Consider the following 19,608-nt stretch of genomic DNA (forward strand, 5'->3'; position numbering starts at 1 on the left):
AATAGAAAAGCAGAATCGATAAATGAAATAAAAGTATTATTTCCAAATATCGTTTATATATATATATATATAGGCCTATATATATATATATATATATATATATATATATATATATATATATATATAATATGTATAATTGTTTGACATTTTTATGACAATTCTTTGTCAATCAGCAGATTAGCATTGATTGGTTAATCATTTACATTGCAATTAGTTAGTTGTGTCATTCTGACAAGAAGTACTTGTTGGATAGTTTTATTTTTTTTTTATTGTATCATTATATTTATTACTTTTATAGCCTATTATTATTATTATTATTATTATTATTATTATTATTATTATTATTAAACATTCAAAATATAGTAAGTCATCTAAAAAAAAAAAAAAAATATGGACATTTTTCATAATGCCGCGACACTCGATTTAACTGAAACATAAGGTATTTTGCCGAAGAACAGAAAATGTTATTTCTTCTAAACCAATGGAGACTGATATATAAGCAATAGCACACGCTCTGCCTCCCTCTGCTGCTCATTTGTCTTCATAGGCTTGCACAGAGCTCGCTAGAGACTGTGGATTTACAGATTGTCAATCAGGATCCTCCAAAACATCATTTTCTTTGAAACCCAAAGAATTGTTATTATTATTAACAACATTATAATATAATAATTATATTTTACCATTGTATATAAAGATGCACACATTATGAAATGCATTGATTACTGCTATTCTCCTATAGGCTACTATCAATATGTCACGAGGTAGAATACGTATATATGAGCCCCAGATAAGTCAGTATTTTGCGTTTGTGCATAACATGTCCTTTGTATCAAATGGAGCAGAGCAATGGGTGGACCCCGAAGGCCTGTTGACCAATCCCCTTATTGAAAGCAACTTGTTGGGCAAGTTTTGTTATTTAGACGCTCGTTGTCATTGGCAGCGCAGGACTGACCCACTACACTGAGTGAACTGTGTGTGTGTGTGTTTGAGTGTGAGTGTGTGCATGCATTGCGAATAGATGCGCTGTACAACACCGCGAGTGATGAACTCTTTATTTTATTTGATCTTTATTTTATCATTATGCTGGTCAGTGTTACTCAAGCCAGATCGCCGGGGGTGTCCTCCTGTCCCAGCGGACAGTTCTTACTAAAAAATCAGTGCGTTTTCTGTCATCCCTCCTGCACGGAGTGTAAGGGTCATGAGCTATTCGAGTGCACCGCTTGTGGTTTAGGTGAGTGATACTCCACTATTATATTATGTAGTTAGTTTCTATTGCATCAAACCATAGACTGTATAAAAACAGGATCAAACAGGTGCCTCCATTGGGACAAATCTTATTCCGCTGTCAATGCCCATGCGCAGTAGAACAACTTTATAGCGGTGATGTTTTCGGAAGGTTACGGCAAGTTATGAAATTCAATATAACAGTAAAAAAAAAAGCGTATTTGTGGAGTTGTTTGTAAGTCAGTGATGACGCTAGTATTGCTGTGAGTAAACAAAGACACTACAAAAGAGCCATTCAATCAACTGCGCGTTATAACGACCTGAAATTTCAATATTTAATTAAAAGTCAAAATACATCAAGCGTTTTCGTCTGTTTTGGTCATTGGGTGGTACGATTCGGTAGCAGCATTGTGCAGGTTCACAAAGGGGTTTCCGAGAGACAATTGGGAAGGCAACCCTCCCAGTCCTCTCTGCACAGCTGCTGCGGTGAAACAATGAAGCCGCTCACCCCATTTCTCAAAGTGACAAAGAGTGCTTTACCACAAAAGAGAGTTTGTTTAGTGACCTCAAACATGAAAGTGTCTTGCGCACTTTTAATTACAGGAAGAGTTGAAATTAAGGTCCACTCCAGAAGTTTAACAGTAGACTAGACTTTAAGTTGCCAAACATGGCAGTGGGAAAAGGTGAGACCACTTTCAGGATTGTGAAAGCTGATAATGTTTCTGTTTGGACATAGTTAAAAAATACTTCAGGTGATGTGATGCATTTTCTTTAGCTTCAGTCCCAGCAATCCTTTTCGGATTTAAACGCTTTCTGTGCCCTAAAGTTGTTATTAATATCATTGGTACAGAAGTATACTAAAGTATAAAATGTTTTCTGTTGCTAAGAAAAATATGTTCTAAGAACATCTTGCTAACATTCCCATTAAGGTTTAAAAATGTTATTTCTAAATGTTGTCTTTAAATGGTTTTCTAGAATTTTAGAGAAAACATTATGGGAGAGTTCCATTTGATCATTTTGCTAACTTTATGGGAATGTTACTTTTAAATGTTTTCTGAATGTTCTAAAACAAGTAGCCTAGATAGCACACTAAGATGTCTGTTAAAGATGTCTTCCTCTGCAAGCATCTGCTGTGTACAAACATCTGATAAACGTCTGCATTTACATCTGCAAGATGTATTTTTTAGAGTGTTATCTGCAATAGTCTATAGGATGATTCCTATCAGATGTCAAATAGATGTTTAGAAGATGTCTTTAAGATGTTTATGGTTTCAAATGTATGTAAAACTGATATCTTAAAGACATCTATCAGATGTTTGTACACAGCAGATGCTTTCCAGATGAAGCGATCTTTACCAGATCTTGCAGACGTACATGTGCTATCTGGGAACGTTTAAATATTAGACAAACTTCTAAATAAACTATTTCAGAAAAAGCGCTAAATTAATGACGTTTAAATTTATTGAGAACATTAAAGACCTGACAACTTTGCACAAATGCTCTATTAAGGTTACGTGAAGAACAATTGTTTATTACTAAACCTTTTGAAACTTTGAAAGAACATTAGCCAAACATGTCATAAGGTCATTTTGTCATACAACATCACAGTCTGATAACTTCTCCCCTTAACAGTTGACGGTAGCCATTGACTTCCATAGCATGAAAAAATATGTTCCATATAGACTAGACTATTGCATGGAACATATCGTAATTTTAAGTCATTATTCACCAAACTAACAATCCTCTGTCACACATACTGTAAATAACAGCGTGCAGGTTTGGAATGACATCAGGGTAATGACAGAATTTTAACTTTTGGCTGAACTATTACTTCGAAAGAACAGAATGAGTAAGCAAACTCTGGTCTTCAGCAAACCAAGCCACTCTTTTGAATTCTGTTTTGTAGGCGTGCGTGGTTGCCATCCCTCCTTTTCAACCATCTCAAAGAAGAGAGCTGTAAATCTTAATCTCACTCTCAGTGGCCCGAGGTGGTTGAACAGGGAGGCCTTGCATCCACCAGTGTGTGACAACTACAACACTGCCAAAAGTGCCTGTTCACTCTCCATAGCCCTTGTTTATGTGTCCCAGTCTTGGCAAAACCTGTCAGCCAGATCTCTGCTACTGTTTCTAGTTAAAGAAGAGTTCATGATAGACACAAGCAGATGTTGATACCCAAGTTTCAGATTTAGTGATTGTTTGCGGAAAGTGTAATGTGGCTTCTAATCTTTCAGTGCATTCAACAAAACAAATTATTGGAAATTAAGATTTATACATCACCTGAAAGCTGAATAAATAAGCTTTCCATTGATGTAAGGTTTGTTAGGCAATATGACATTATTTGGCTGAGTTACAACTATTTGAAAATCCGGAATCTGAGGGTGCAAAATAAAATCTAAATATTGAGAAAATCGCCTTTAAAGTTGTCCTTAAAATTCTTAGCAATGCATATTACAAAAAAAAATTACTTTTTAATATATTTACAGTAGGACAACTATACCGCAGCGACTTAAGACTGGTTTTGTGGCCCAGGGTCACACACAATATATATAATATATTTATTTATATATATATTACAGTAGTGACAACTGGACTTTATTGTCATAAAAAATTTTTTTCGAAATAAACATGCTTATGCTTTCATGATATTCTCCCTTGGTTGCTAGTGTTGGAATAACTCCAATGTCATAATATGACCTGCTCTGAAAACATGCTGTGATTTATTAAAAGGAAGCCAGTGATCCATATAACCTGCAAGTTACAAAGGACATACAAATTCCTCACAAACTGGACTTTTTAGTACTTTTGGTTTGGTTTGGTTTCTTACATATATATATATATATATATAGTGGAAAATTATTTAAATAAAGGTCATTTGGTTCATGTGTCCCCATGCTAAATGCATTTTGTTTGTGATTTCAGATGAGGAGGGGAAGGAGCGTTTCCTGTATCAGGGCCACTGCAGACTACACTGCCCACGAGAGTTTTATCCCGAGCGAGAGCAATACACCTGTGTCCCATGTATGCCTAACTGCGAGATCTGTGCTGAGGCCAAGGTTTGTGCCAAGTGCAGAGAAGGCTACAATCTTCTGAGCGGCATCTGTCTGACAGTCTTGTGTGGACTTGGTGAGTCTATCTTTCTATAAAATTGATCGACAGGCCGGTTTATATAACAAAATAAAGCGCTGCAGTAATGACATTTTTGTAGGCCAACCTGCAGCTGTCATCACCCTGGTTCCCTTTTAACAGGATTTTTCCATTGCCTGTGAAACATAAACTCTTCGACCCACAAAAGTTTATGATTCTTATACATTTCATTCATAATCTTCACAAATGAACACAGCTTTTCTGAATTTTGAAGCCTAAATACAATCTCCAGAACTAAAAAAAAGGATATAAATGAACTACATCAAGGTCGCATAACTTCAACATCTCCACCTTTAAGCTTCCAACAATGCTTTCAGTCTCTTTTAATAAATAAATAAATAAATCCCTGAAAGTTCCCCAAATAATTTCTTGAGAGTTTCCTGGTTTTGGCCTATAAAAATACATAATCCGTGCATGTAACTACTCGACAGAGCGGTCTGTGTTTTTAAGATGCAATTTTATGACGAGGTAGTATGTCTCAAAACATACTTACTCTTCTTCTACTCACTCAAAACTATTTATTCTTTCTTCACTATATATATATATATATATATATATAGTTTTTTCATGAACTGTTCAGTTTTGAGATTTTGAGCTATTTGTGCTTCCATAACTTGTGGAGTAGTGGAAAGAAAAACATCCAAAATGCATATTTAAGTGTCCATAAAACATGCAAACACACACATGGTACTCACAGACATTTGCTTGAACCACAGGTCAGGTTCAGGATCTGGATACGCGAGAATGTATAGACTGCGGTACTGGCTGTAAAACATGTTCCACGGGTAAATAACAGACTTTTATGTTTATTATTTTAGCAGTGCAATTCATTTATGTAATATTATGTTTGATTATTCATCACTACTCATTAATACTTGCAGCCAATTGTTTTCCAGTTGTTTGTAATGTACTTGTTTTATGCTTAGCAGTGACAAAAAAATAACCCATTGCCGGTTTTGTGTCCTCGACAGATGATCCAGAGGTTTGCCACAGCTGCACAGATGGATACTTCTTGTAAGTCTGTACTGTAATTGAGAAATCTGTTTATTCTCACCGCTATAAAAGTTAAATGAAAATTTGCTGAAAATTTACTCTCAGGCCATTCAAGATGGAGATGAGTTTGTTTCTTCATGGGAACAGATTGGGATAAATGTAGCTTTACATGACTTGTTCACCAAAGGATCCTCTGCAGTGAATGGGTGCCGTCAGAAAAAGAGTCCAAACAGCTGATAAAAACACTGGGTAAAGCAATATTATGAATAGATGACTCGTATTTTAGCGACAGTTTGAAGTTAAAAACTTCAATGATGAATACAGCTTTTCACTTCACAAGATGTTAACTGATGGACTGGAGTAGTGTGAATTACTTGTGAATTATTGTGATGTTTTTATCAGCTGATTGGACTCTCATTCTGACGGCACCCATTCACTATAGAGGATCCATTGGGGAGCAAGTGATGTAATGCTTAATTTCTCCAAATCTGTGCCTATGAAGAAACAAACTCATCTACATATTGGATGGCCTGAAGGTGAGTACATTTTCAGCAAACTTAAATTTTTAGCTGAACTATTCCTTTAAGATGTGTTGAAGTCTTTTGGAGCATATTGCAGAGATAATATGAAGAGAACAGAGGTTTGATTGTGTGTTGTGGCCTCCAGCTATTGTGTGCATCAGATTTCACTTTTAGTTAAGTTTCACAGCCGGTTACCTGAGATCCACGCTGCTCTACATAGAGGCACCGCTTATGAGTTTTTCCCTCAACTCACTCAATCTGTCTTCTTTCTCTCTCTCTCCTCACTAATTTGAGCCCATCTCCTCTTCGCTCGGTTGAAACTGAAGGACTTTCTTTGCTCAGAGGGTTGGAGTGTCTTGTAAGAGAGTCCTGACTAATGAATGTCCACTCAGAAGGGAAAAGAGCAATGTTAATCCCCCCGAACATTCCTCATGCTTTCATTGTGCTTGCGCCGTTGCCATGGCAGCTGTTGTCCTCCGTCTCACTCAAACATCTTGCTTAAGTGTTGAGTTCCAAAGTGAGGCACCTCTGTGTCTCAGACGGAGCACTTGATCAGCCATGCTTATCAACTGCTTAACTACAACAAGATATGTGTTTACCATAGTGCAAACATGTGATTTATGTAGTTTTATTCAATTTTTACATTTAAATTGATTTAATTAGATATATTTTAAGATTTATTATGACTGACTTTAAGATTGATTAACACCTGCAGTAACAGTTACTATTTTCTGCATTTTTAGCATGATAATAAAGTCATCAAAACTATGAATTGCAAAAAAAAAAAAAAAAAAAAAAAAAACTAAAAATAGCTATCTCAAAATCTATACTCGTTGTCTAGATTACAACTCTGTACAGTCATCCTTAAAAAAATAAATAAAAATAAAGTTAAAATACATTTACATTTTAGTTTGGTAAAGAAATTCATTCATAAGTACTACTAATTTCAATGAGCAAACATTTGACTGATACTGTATTAGTTGCTTTTATATGTTTTATTTTTGTGATTTTTTTTTATTTATTACAAGGCTAGAGTGTAAAAGGTGATATTGGAATTTTTGGAAAAATGATCTGGGGACTATATGTGATGCTGTTCAAATGTTTTGGGGTTAGACTTTTTTTAATTGTTTTAAAAGAACTCACAAAAGTATTTTTTACATTTATTTATTTTACTCATTCATTTTTTTACATTAAAAAAACAGTAACATTGTAAAATATTGTTAAAATTTAACATAACTGTCTTTTTATATATATATATATTTAAATTAAATAATTTATTCCTGAATTTTCAGCATCAGTACTCCAGTCTTCTTCAGTGTCACATGATCTTTCATAAATCATACTAATATGCTGATTTGATCAAGAATCATTTATTTTTAAAATTGTTGAAGATAGCTGTGCTTCTTAATATAGTTGATAGATGTGTTTTTTAAACTGCATTACTTTTTTTAGGATTATTTGATGAATAGAAAAGGAACAAAAAACCCAGTATTTATTTAAAATAGATTTTTTTATATAACATTATAAATGTCTTTACTGTCATTTTAGATCCATTTAATGTGTCCTTGCTAAATAAAATTTTTTTTTTTTTAACTTGTGTAAATTCTTATACACAGTATTTATTAAAATCGTTCCTGCAGTTGTATAGCAACACAGCAGGAAGTGAGTTTCCTCTTTTTTATAAGGAGAGACCAATGTGCCGTAAAATTATTTCTTCATTTGTTCCTCATTTACTCTCTTCCTTTAATATAAAAGCTCTTTTATATCTTTACTGGATATTTGTTAGTGAGTCCTCATAAACACTGCAGTCAATCAGAAATCAGAAGACTGTGTTATTCCCAAATGGTCTAAACAACATTAAAAGAATAGTGATAGAATTATGACAACAGACTTTAAACTGTTATCTTCCAATCTCATGCTTTCAAATATTAGAGGTCTATTGTCATCTGAAAGTACAATGGCTGAATAATTGCAGTAACACAGCTGCAGGCAGGTGCGCTGTGGTTTTGGGACGGGTTTTTATTCCTCTGCTGTGGTTTGGCTTCTCTGGTTACTCTTCACTCAGACTCTCTCTGTCAAAGCACTGAAACCAACTGCCCCGGGCTCACAGAATCTCAGCAGGCATTATATTCCTCACCTTGAAGGAGGAGCTTGTGAATCAGAGCATCTTTGATTCAAAAGTAAGTCTACAAAGACCATGCTGCTCTGAAGCTGCTCCAGAGTCTTTGTAAGCAAGTTTTCAAACAGCTCAAAGTGATAGGAAGGATATTGTTATTGGTCCAAGTGATAGTGAGGTGACTACAGAGTTTTTAACAAACACATTTGCACACTGTATTTGAGTGTGGCATATACTCAAACCTTACAGTTCAACCAGCTGCTTAATTTTCTAACTTTGCATTGTTGAGTTTAAATGAATTCATTAGCTTTAAATTAATTCATCATCACAATGTTTTCCAAAGTTGCAAATTTATGTGAATTATAACATAATGTTGCAAAATTGTCCAAAAAGTGTCCACTGCATGTGTTAATGAGAATGAAACTGCCAGAGAAACTGGCACAAAATCGAAATTAAAAAATTGACAGAATTGTGGCACTTAATAAATGTAATATACTGTATAACCTGTGATTTAGAGCATGCAGACAAAATGACAAGATGTTTTCTTTCTTTCTCAGAGCAGATTATTCAGTCACGTAAAATTGCATTACAATTTTGTTTATTTTAGCACATCAGTTTAAAAACTAAATGAAAAGTAGAAATGTTCCCTTGGCAGCATAGCAATTTTTTTTATAATTTCTTTTATTTCAGTTAACATTTATTTAATTTCAAGTAACATTTTTATTTATAGTTATAGTTTAATTACCTATAATATCTCTGCTGCAAACACACCAATTTTCTATGTAAGATAGGCAAGTGATGTGAATATTAATGCTTATGCAAATAAGGCAATAAACAAAGTTTATTAAAAAAGATATGGCTGCCAATGATCCTGGCTGTACGATCTCAATAAAGTATGCAGGATTTCTGTCATCTTCTGCTTTCTCCACAACTGCACTCACAACTGACCTGCAAGACTGCATAAAGCCATCTGTGTGACATTACCTGACTTGCATAATTCTTCTAGTGAACACACAAAAAGCTCAAATAGCTTCAAAGTTCTGTACTGACTCATCCAAGCATGTAAAACATCCCTTAAGGAATATGTTGAAGCCCTGCTCACTTTTTTAAACAATCCAATCAATGTTTAGCCTAAATATGTGACAATTGTTTGTTATCTCTGTGTGAATACAGACAGCAGTGTCGTCAGCACTGTCCCCAGAGGACCTATGAGGACCGTGGTAGAGGACTGTGTATCAGCTGCCCAGAGCCGTGTGTGGACTGCTGGAGCGATAGCCTGTGTCTCACATGCCAGTCCGGATACTTCCTGAACAGTGCGTACACTACTTCCTCTGAACACCTCGCTAAAGTTCACTCTCATTTTCCTGATAACCATAGCTGTGTCAGTCTCATTACTTTGGCTGGTTAAGTCTAGGCTAAAGCTACAATTTAGAAATTAATACTACTTTAAAGTTGTTTTTGATTTATCAAGTCATAGGGAACTAAATGATCTAGAGACGCTTGTGCAAAAACCCTGAGTGTCAAAACTCCAATGGGTCACTTATAATGAAACTTAAATGTTTTGTTGTCATGCCAATATATTTATTAATCTATAAGTATTAGTGATTTTGAATATAATGTTTAAAGGTGAAGTACTTTACATAACACTTGTGTAACCATACATAATTGCAAAAAAAGAAAAAGAAAAAAAAACCTTCCCTTGTCATTGGTTGATCAAACAGAAAAAAAATAAAATAAATTGCTAGTTTCAGAATTCTAAGAATTGCAAGAAAAAAAAAATCAGAATTGCTTTGAATGACTTTCTTCTCAAAATAGTGAGTTTAAACTTGCAAGAAAAAGTCTGAATTGTGAGATGACAATGACAATTTATTTATATAGCACAATTAAAAACAAAACACGTTGACCAATATGCTTTACATCAACTAAAACCACACACACCAAAATAAAAACGAGACAAAAACAATTAAAATTGTAGTAGAGTACCATAAAAGAAAATGCTTTAGCATAATAAAAACAGTACTGTACAATGGAAAATGCTTCAATAATTAAATGCTTTATCAAACAGAAAAGTTTTTAACTTAGATTTACTTAGGTAAGGTCAAAATGAACTTTAATTTACTGAAATCTTTAAATAAATATGTACATATCCATTTATAATTAAATGTAATTATTTAATAAATAGTAATTGTGTAAATAAGGTTCAGCGGGGAAAAAAGGGTTGTAAAAGCCTAATAGAGCATTGCATGTGCTTCACAGAAAGGATATTGTGCGGAGAAGCACTGTTTTCCTCAATCATTTGAATGGGAAATAGAAATGGGATGCAAATATAGTTAATGCAAAAACTTGCACAGATTAGCACTGTGATTCTGATCTGCGATCAGGTTCATTCATGCAAATTAATGTTCATGCTTTTGGGATTATACACACCTACTTATTCCTAATTATTACTACATTAATATACAATGAAATATCACAACTGTTTTATCACCTGTGAACAGCTACTGTTTTTGAATGTTCTCTTATGCTCAACAAGGCTGCATTTATTTGATCAAAAATACAGTAAAAACTGTAATATTGTCAAATAATATTACAATATAAAATAATTAGATGAAAATAGCAACACTAAACTAAAGATAAGAGGATAAACCATTCTTTTTGCATGAAAAAGATGGCACCTGCGTGAAGGAGTGCCCAGCGGACACATTTAAAGACTCCAGAGGGTGGCGCTGTCTGGCCTGCCACAGCTCCTGTCTGACCTGCCACGGTCCTGGAGTGAGAGACTGTGACAGATGCAGTGGCTGGAGCCGCCCAGTTTACGGGAAGTGCCCGGTGATCAGCTGCCTGGAAGGCCAATATGTTGATGGTGAGAATGTCTGCCATTTAATATAAGAACAATGAAAAAAAAAGAGAAAAGGATAAGCCTACCTTCTGTTGCAAACATGCATGTCTGTTATAGTTGGTGTAATACTGTCCTCAGGTGGATATCTGGTAGTAATACACAATTAAAACTCTAATGATGTATGGCATGCAATTTATCAGAGATTTTCAAGATGGGGGGGGGGGGGTGCTTTAAAGTTTTAACATTTTACTTAATATGTTAATTGAATATTTTTAGCATTTTAACACATATCAAATAGGAAAAAAAGAAGGGTTTTATTTTATGAGGTTATATGTTTCAAGATTGGAAATCTTTTACTTAATCATTAATTCTTGTTTAACATTACAATTTTTTTTTTTGTATTTTTTTTTTTTTACTTTGTCAATCTCTGTAAAACTGCTTTGGAACTCTAATAAAACTAAAAGTTTGGATATAATAATCATGTCTTTTTTTTCTTTTAGTGGAAAGTCGCACTTGCCGTTACTGTGATAGATCCTGCCTGACATGTTATGGTCCAGAGGCTCAGAACTGCATCACATGTGCTACTGGTAACGTATAGGTTAGCTTTCCTTCCCCTCCCACCTGATAAACAGACTTTCAAAGTTCCCTTTTAATAAGTTCCTGCTTCAAAAGAACTTGCTGAATAAATAACATAATTATCTACTTAATAGGTTCTTCACACCTCTGTTTGCTTTCTCAACAGGATACATGTTGGAGCAGGAAGCTATGTGTGTAGACCGCTGTCCTCTGGGTTTCTATGGGAACAGCTCCAGTCTGCTGTGTGAGAGGTGTTCTGCTAACTGCGAGGCCTGTGAGAGCAGAGACGAGTGTGTGAGCTGTAAGACGGACACTTACCAGCTCTATCTGTTCCAGGGCAGCTGCTGGTCAGAGTGTCCAGAGTGAGTCGCTATGGCTGTAACTCCAAAAACATGCTTTACAGAGGACTCAAAAATATTCAGACATTTATAATATATTTATAATATATAATATAATTAACTACTGATCAAAAGTTTGGGGGCAGTAAGTTTTATTTTTTAGGAAATTAATACTTTTATTCAGCAAGGATGCCTTAAATTGATCAAAAGTGACAGTAAAGACATTTATCACTTAAAAAATGGAGATCTTTCAATTAATCAAAAAATTCTGAAAAAATAGTATCATGGTTTCCACAAAAAATATTAAGCAGCACAACGCTTTCATCATGGCTAATATAAATAAATGTTACTTGAGCAGCAAAATTTGCATATTAGAATGATTTCTGAAGGATCATGTCACATTGAAGACTGAAGTATGATGCTGAAAATTGAGCTTCAAATGAAATTTTGATCAAATGAATGCAGCTTTGGTGAGCATAAGGGGCTTCTTTAAAAAAAAAAAAAGAAAAAAAAGAAAGAAACCCCAATGATATATAAAATACTATATATAATCTAATGAAATATCTACTATGCAAGAAACAAAAAAGTCTTGAATATGTGTAGATAAATAAGACAGAGGTAAATATAGATGATATGAATTATTATTTCTACTATTAATGTAAGAAAACATAGCTATGCAGCATACATATTTTTTTTTAAATACGGAAAGGTCATTTGAAAATGCATCACTAAAAATGACTGTAAACTGATGTTGAACTGAAAGCCAAATGTCTTTCAGTTTTTTTTTTTTAGTCCTGGCATTCATGAGGATATGTTAATGAACACAAGAGGGAAACAAACGTGTATGTCTTGGGTTTCTTGCAGAGGTTATTTTGAGACAGAGCCGGGGACATGCGAACCCTGCGATGAACTCTGTTTGACCTGTGACGGCATAAGCACGCAGTGCCTTTCGTGTCGAGAAGGCCTTCATCTGGCCAATGGCCATTGCAGGCAAAACTGCACCCCCATGAGCTACGTGGCAGAAGACGGCACATGCAGACGCTGTGCTCCTCACTGTGACGTGTGCACCGATTTTTCCACCTGTACAAGTGAGTGATGATTCCACCTGTACTGCTGAGATTCTTTAACGAGTAGTAACAGATACAGTCAAAAGAACACTGAAAACATATCAGTGAGACTTTAAAGGAAAAATATTGAATTCATTTTCCCTGTTATATTATCTTGTGTACTATCTATTAATAAGGAAGTATGTGTACAGATCAGTTAGAACACATTTGGATTACTTTTGAATTTCAGTGGATATTAGATTACAGTGATTTGTAATCTAATAACATTGTGTAACTATGGTGTTTCAGGATGCAGTTTTCTCTATTTGCTCTTAAACGGGTCATGCAAGGCTGTCTGTCCGAAGGGCTACTTTGAAGACTTGGATCAGGGGGTCTGTGTGAGCTGCCATCGCACCTGCGCCACATGCTCTGGTCCTCTCTCTGATGACTGCGAGACCTGCTCTGACCTCAACCCAAAACTCTACGAGGGCACATGCTTGGAAGAGTGCCCAGCGGGCACTTATTACCAGACCTCTGATAAGGAATGCCAGGGTGAAGTATTAGCTGTAGTTATACCACTAACACCACTAATGGCCCAGGTTCCCAAATGGGGCTTAGCTTAAGTTCCACCTTAAGCCAAAGTATGCTTCAATTTTACATATAGTCTAGGGTATGCGCATAGTGTGTGCCATTTAAATTTCATAGTATGCTATAGCCCAATTTTTCTAATCGTGCATACTTTGTACCAGGGGTTCCCCTAGAGGGCGCCAGCACCCATTAAGAAGGAATGCGACCACTTCTTCATTCAGAATTGTACACTTGAGTGAAACACCTGTGAATGTGAGATTTTACAAATCTTTAGTAAAGAAGGGGCCATTTGATTAGTCTGCCAGCTAATCAGGTGACCGACACATATCCTCAATTGCTATGGTTACGGTAGAATTTAGTGAGATTGAGTTAGAGCAAAAACAGCTAAAAGACACTTCACACATAACTTCTAAAGATCACTCATAACTTCTGGAGACTGCAGACAGTGGACCAGGATGAAACTTTCTAATGCCCATGCACACTTTCATGCACCCTTTCAAATGGAGTGTACTTTGAAAGGTTATGTGCTCTGGTAAATGCGTACAATAAGAGTTTGCATCAAAAGTATACTGGTTATTTGATTATTTATTTAGTTATTTAATCACAATAACTGGACACAGATTGATAATTGTGGCTGAAAAATGAATAAATATAAATGTATTATGTGTCATTTATATGTCCCATATTGGCTCTGTAGAATGTCACCAGACTTGTGCATACTGTGAGGGTCCAGATCCCACCCAGTGTCTGCAGTGTGAAAAGGGTCTGGTTCTGGATCCCAACACTATGATGTGTGGGGTTACTGGGGATTCGGACTGCCCACCCAGAACCTTCCTCCAGAACAACCAGTTTACTTGCCAAGCATGTCACCGGCTCTGCCAGTCCTGCGAAGGGCCGGAACCCTTTGACTGCCAGACCTGCGCCCTGCCCAACTACCTCCACAGTATGAAATGATTTTTGTATACTTCTACTGTTAAAAAAAAGAAATTATGAAATTGATTGTGAGGTTTGTAATTATTAATACTGATTTAAAGTGTTCATCAGTTGTGGGTTGGCTTTTAAATCCCTCTCTTGGTTTTAAAGCATTGTAGAAAGGGAAAACATGTAACTGGTTTAACAGGAACCTGTTTGTGTTCCAGATGGTACGTGCGTGAGCAAATGTCCTGCGGGAACTTACAGTGCCCATGAGGAGGCGGATGGGGTAGAGCTGGGTTTCTGTATGCCCTGTGATCATGTGTGTGCCACCTGTGCCGGGGCGTCTCCCAGAGACTGTCTGAGCTGTGCACCAGGCTACCTTCATCTGCTCTCTCATCTTTGCGTTAGCCACTGTCCCACAGGGTAAGATCTTCCTACACACACACACACTAATGTCATCCATTATTCATTGGTAATTAAGAGCTTAGTTAATAGAAAAGCACCAGTGTTTGATAAAACTGTAGCTTCCCAAACTTCACTTAAAGTAGTATATTTAACAAGGGGTCAAATTTTAAGGCCAGATGAAATGGCGAGGCTTGTGGGGCGCGGTCAGCAGGAGTAATAAAATTCCAACAGTGGTCCGAGATGCTACAAATCCCAAACTGTCGATGGGGTGTTGAACAGCCAAAGCTCATCAATGTGCAAGGGCACATAAAGCTATCCCATCTGGTCTGAACCGACAGAAGGTCTACCGTGGCACTGGCACAAGTCACAGAAAATGTTTATGATGGTTATAGGAGAAATGTGTCAGTACAAGAAGTACATTGCACCCTGCTGCGAATGGGGCAATATAGATTCTAAACAGTCAGGGAGGAGTCGTCTGGTCTGATGATTGCCTTTTCATTTATCTCAAGTGGAGGAACTAATGGCACCAGGATGCACTGTGGAAAGACGACAGCTGGTGGAGGGAGTATGATGCTCTTTACAATGTTCTGCTGGGAAACCTTGGGTTGGCCATTCATGTGTGCGTCAATTTGTGCAACCTACCTAACCATTGTTGCAAAACATATACACCCCTTCTTGGCAATGCTGTCCTGTGATGGTAGTGGCTTTTATCAGGAGGATATTGTGCCCTGCCATACTGCATATGATCAGGAATCAATTGAGGAGCGTGATGAAGAGTTCAAGGTGTTGCCCTGGCCTCCAAATTCCCCAGATCTCAATCCGATTAAGCATCAATGGGATGTACTGGACCAACAATTCTGATCCATGGTGGCTCCACCTCACAACTTCTAAGACTTAAATAGAAATGCTGATAATGATGGCATAAGGAAATTTAAATATGAAAATTTACTGTCTTCTCTTTACTGTCTATATATACTGTAATAACAAGACATGCATTTATTTCACTTGATGTGCCTTCCTCAGGTACTACAGCACAGGGGAGCGCTGCGAGAAGTGTGACCGCTCCTGCGAGCAGTGCTCGGGCCCAGGGCCGGACACCTGCAGGGTGTGCACACCTCCTCTGCTGGACCTGCAGGGCACCAGGCAGTGTGTGGATCAATGTCCGCAGCGCTTTTATGAAAGCGGGCACAGCTGCAGACAGTGCCACACCAGCTGCAAGTCCTGCACAGGTGCTTTGGTTATGTAATCCCCCCCGCCCACACACACAAATTTTATAAGCTTCCGTAATATCAACATATCTTCATTTTAATCGCCTCCATTGTTTGATCATGAAATTTTATTGCAGACAGATATATTTGGTTCTGTTTGCTGATATAACACTTCATTGCTTCATCTAAAATCCATGCTATAATAAAATCTGTTGACTTACTGTAGCTGCCAAGGGGGTATATAATAAATTTTGAAGGAAGTTGTCTGGCTGACACAGGATTCCTGGAGGAACAAAATTTGAAATCTAGTAGTTAGTAGGGCCCTAATGTTAATTTCATTCCAATCCAAAAGGAATATTCTGGGTTCACTACAAATAAAGATCAAACAGAAAAGGCAAACTTTGATCTCTTTGAAAGAAACAGTTGGTGCCTCACCCTTTCTCATCTTAAGGTTTCTGTGTTGTTTGCAGATGACACTCCTCAGGGCTGTGTGACGTGTGACTGGGGCAGTGTCCTGCAGGATGGGGTGTGTTACCCTCGCTGTGAAGAGAGCCGATATTACTCACAGGGTGTAAGTGCTGATAACAGTGTGTGTGTCGAAGTTTGTGCTGATATTTATAGTAGCACCTAATCAGTTACTGCTATTTTTGTCAAAAGATGAAAACTATTAACATTATTAATATTTTCATCCAAATGTTCATTCAGTAGTGTAAACAACAAGTTTTCACTTTGCATGTGTCTTTTTCAATGGCATTAGGGAGTTTGTGAACCCTGTGACGAGTCCTGTAAACATTGTTCCGGTGCCGGACCCCAGAGCTGTCTCACCTGTCACCCAGGTTTCGCCCTACATGCCCCTGAGAGTCAGTGCTTGCCCTGCTGCCAGTCTGGGGAGAGGAACAGGAAGTGTTGTCTTTGTGATTCAGGCTCAGGTAGTCCTCAGGTTTTTACTTTAAGCCTTTAAATGGGTACTGTACAAAGGGAGAAATTCAATGAGATATATTTTTGAAGGAATAGTTGAACCAAAAATTTAAATTGGCAGAAAATATACATAACCTCAGGCCATCCAGATGTAGATGAGTTCTTCATCAGAGTTCTTCATCACAGCAGATTTGGAGAAATTTAACATCAATGGATCCTCTGTAGTGAATGGGTGCCGTCAGAATGAGAGTCTAAACAGCTGATAAAAACATCACAATTATCCACAAGTAATCCACATCACTCCAATCCATCCATTTACATTATGTGAAGTAAAAAGCTGCTTGTTTGGATTACTTGTGGATTATTGTGATGTTTTTATCAGCTGTTTGGACTCTCATTCTGACGGCACCCATTCACTGCACCGGATAAATTGGTGAGCAAGTGATATAATTCTACATCAAATCTGTTCTATGAAGAAACAAACTCATCTACAGTACATCTTGGATGGCCTGAGGGCAATGTTCCCTCTAATTTTTTTTTTCATGCTGGGCAAAACTTTTCTCTATTGGTTGGACATTTTGGCCACCTGAGCAAAAACATTCTTTATTAATATAATATAATATAAAAACAAACTGAAGAGTTTAGAGTAGTAGATTTTGCGCACTACTACTGTAAATATCTCTGAGTTTTGTTACCGTTCTGTGCTCATCATCTGCTATTTCCACCACTTAATCAAGACACTCTTCTTTAAAACACACTGACATTTAATTTCACATCATTGTGTTGGCTCTTGTGTTGAGCTGTTTCATACGCAACTATTAAAGTATTCGCTTTCTACAGCGACTCATTTGCCGCACATGTTCTAACTCTATAGCGACAACAACTCTTTAGCGGTTTGCGTGAGCATTGCAATTATTTTGCATTTAATTCAATCTTTTTTTTTGCGTCTGTGCTGTGCACAACATATTATTTCTTCTGCGCGGTCACGACGTAAGAAGTGCAAGGCCACACCCACACACGCAGCTTAGAGGGAACATTGAGGATGAGTTAAATTTCAGCAAATTTTCATTTCTGGGGGAACTATTCCTTAATTAACATTAACAACTGTAAGATAATATGTTTTGAAAGTAGTTTCCATTTTTAACTTATTTTAAATAATGTAAACATAGTCAAGTATTACTTAGTATTTACTAATTTTACTCAAATTTGCTGTCTTACAGCCAAAAAATTTACAATATTGGGAAATCAGAATCAATTTAATGAATCTTACATATGAATAGTAAATACACTCGTCCAATAAATTAATTGACCCTTTGGAAACATACACTGTATTTACGTGTTTTTTTTTTTACCAGTTATTTTTTTGCAAAACTACATATTATGTTGGTGAGGGAAAACTGCTTTACCAAGAATTTCATAGGGTTTTACAGTGAAAAAGTCACTTTAATCATTTTTTTTTGTGCATGTTGTTTTTGTTTTTTTACAGCATTGTGTCTTGAGGCGCCTGTACCAAGTATAAGTCAGGATGATGTTATTCTGAGATCCCAAGCGGTACAGCATGCATCTGCAGCTTTGCCTGCTGCTTTGCTGCTAGCTGTAGTGTTAGCACTAGTTGTGTTTGCTCTGGTACAGGCGAGGGCCAAAAAGAGGTTATGCTGGAGACGGAGCTATGAACGACTGAGCGGGGTGGCTAGAGAACAGCCCAGCCCTCGGCCCATGCCACACGGAGTACCAGAACCAGAGGACAGTGGGGACGAGGTGGACGTGGTCTACACCAGTCAAGATGGATCTGTGTATCGCCGCTACGGCTTCATCCACGAGCCAGACACGGAGGAGGAGCAGGACGAGGAGGAAGCTAATGAGAACACGCACCTCAGTAGAGCCTAAAATATGGTCACTAATGAGTCAAATTCTACTAATTCTTTATACGCACACTTTTGTGGTCAGAACTTACTAGATTGGAAGATGATAAAGATTAATGTAAATTGATACATGATAGCATTATGTGCTTTCTTGATACATTTATTCTTATATACTGTATATATTTCAGAATATTGCTGCCAGTGTTTATTTAGATTACTGTTATGTTTTTGTAATATAACCCTTTCCATATTGTAATGTAATGTTTGTTAATGTTATTAATGACAGTTAAAGTATAAAGTGGTATTAAAATTTTTTGGGGTCATTAAAAGGTGACAGTGTATTCGTATTTTCTTAATAAAGAATATTCAATAAATTTCAGAAAAGCCCTTTTCTGTCTCTTTATTATATGTTTTGCTGAACAGTAAGTCTTGAAGAAGCGGTCACAATGGAGCATGATACAGGGATCTAGTTTATAAAATGTGTATAAACCATCCTACATTAGATCTTACGATCATTTCTCAAATGTGTCAGCCCCTCTTTCAGATGTGAAATTTATAAATCTCAAATAATATTGAAATTGTGCACAGCTAAATGGTTTCAGATCTCCATCTTGTAAACGCTGCCTAATTAATGTCATAAACATATAATAGAAATAAAAATATTTTATTTGTCCATATAATAAAAATAATTTAATGGAGAATGGTGAGTGGCAAGAAGCTTAGATTTCTACAGTATATCTGCAGTACTCCAGCTCTCTGCCACAAGGAAACAAAAATGTCTCCATTCTGCCTTTATGTTTAACAGTAGTTTTAGATCAATAATTCATTTAAAAACTAAAAAAAGCAGAATTCTCTTTAGGAAATAGTATTTTTCACTGAGCAACAAAACAGCCTAAATCTATAAGTCGCAACTAA

The 19,608-nt window shown here is 36.5% G+C and overlaps 1 protein-coding gene across 1 annotated transcript; it reads left to right on the forward strand.

Moving 5' to 3' along the window:
* The first annotated feature begins 859 nt into the window (after positions 1-859).
* LOC109079112 (proprotein convertase subtilisin/kexin type 5-like) lies at positions 860-19,072 on the forward strand. The gene is made up of 16 exons (XM_042715580.1): positions 860-1,231; positions 4,144-4,347; positions 5,085-5,153; positions 5,340-5,382; positions 9,166-9,311; positions 10,667-10,861; positions 11,338-11,424; positions 11,580-11,775; positions 12,616-12,839; positions 13,107-13,349; positions 14,083-14,328; positions 14,525-14,723; positions 15,729-15,934; positions 16,384-16,484; positions 16,671-16,842; positions 18,318-19,072. Exons 1-16 carry the CDS (start codon positions 1,081-1,083, stop codon positions 18,716-18,718), a joined length of 2,883 nt encoding a protein of 960 aa, XP_042571514.1. The 5' UTR covers positions 860-1,080; the 3' UTR covers positions 18,719-19,072.
* Positions 19,073-19,608: the final 536 nt, after the last annotated feature.

This window comes from Cyprinus carpio, chromosome A25, assembly GCF_018340385.1.
Source record: "Cyprinus carpio isolate SPL01 chromosome A25, ASM1834038v1, whole genome shotgun sequence".
Lineage (NCBI taxonomy): Eukaryota > Metazoa > Chordata > Actinopteri > Cypriniformes > Cyprinidae > Cyprinus > Cyprinus carpio.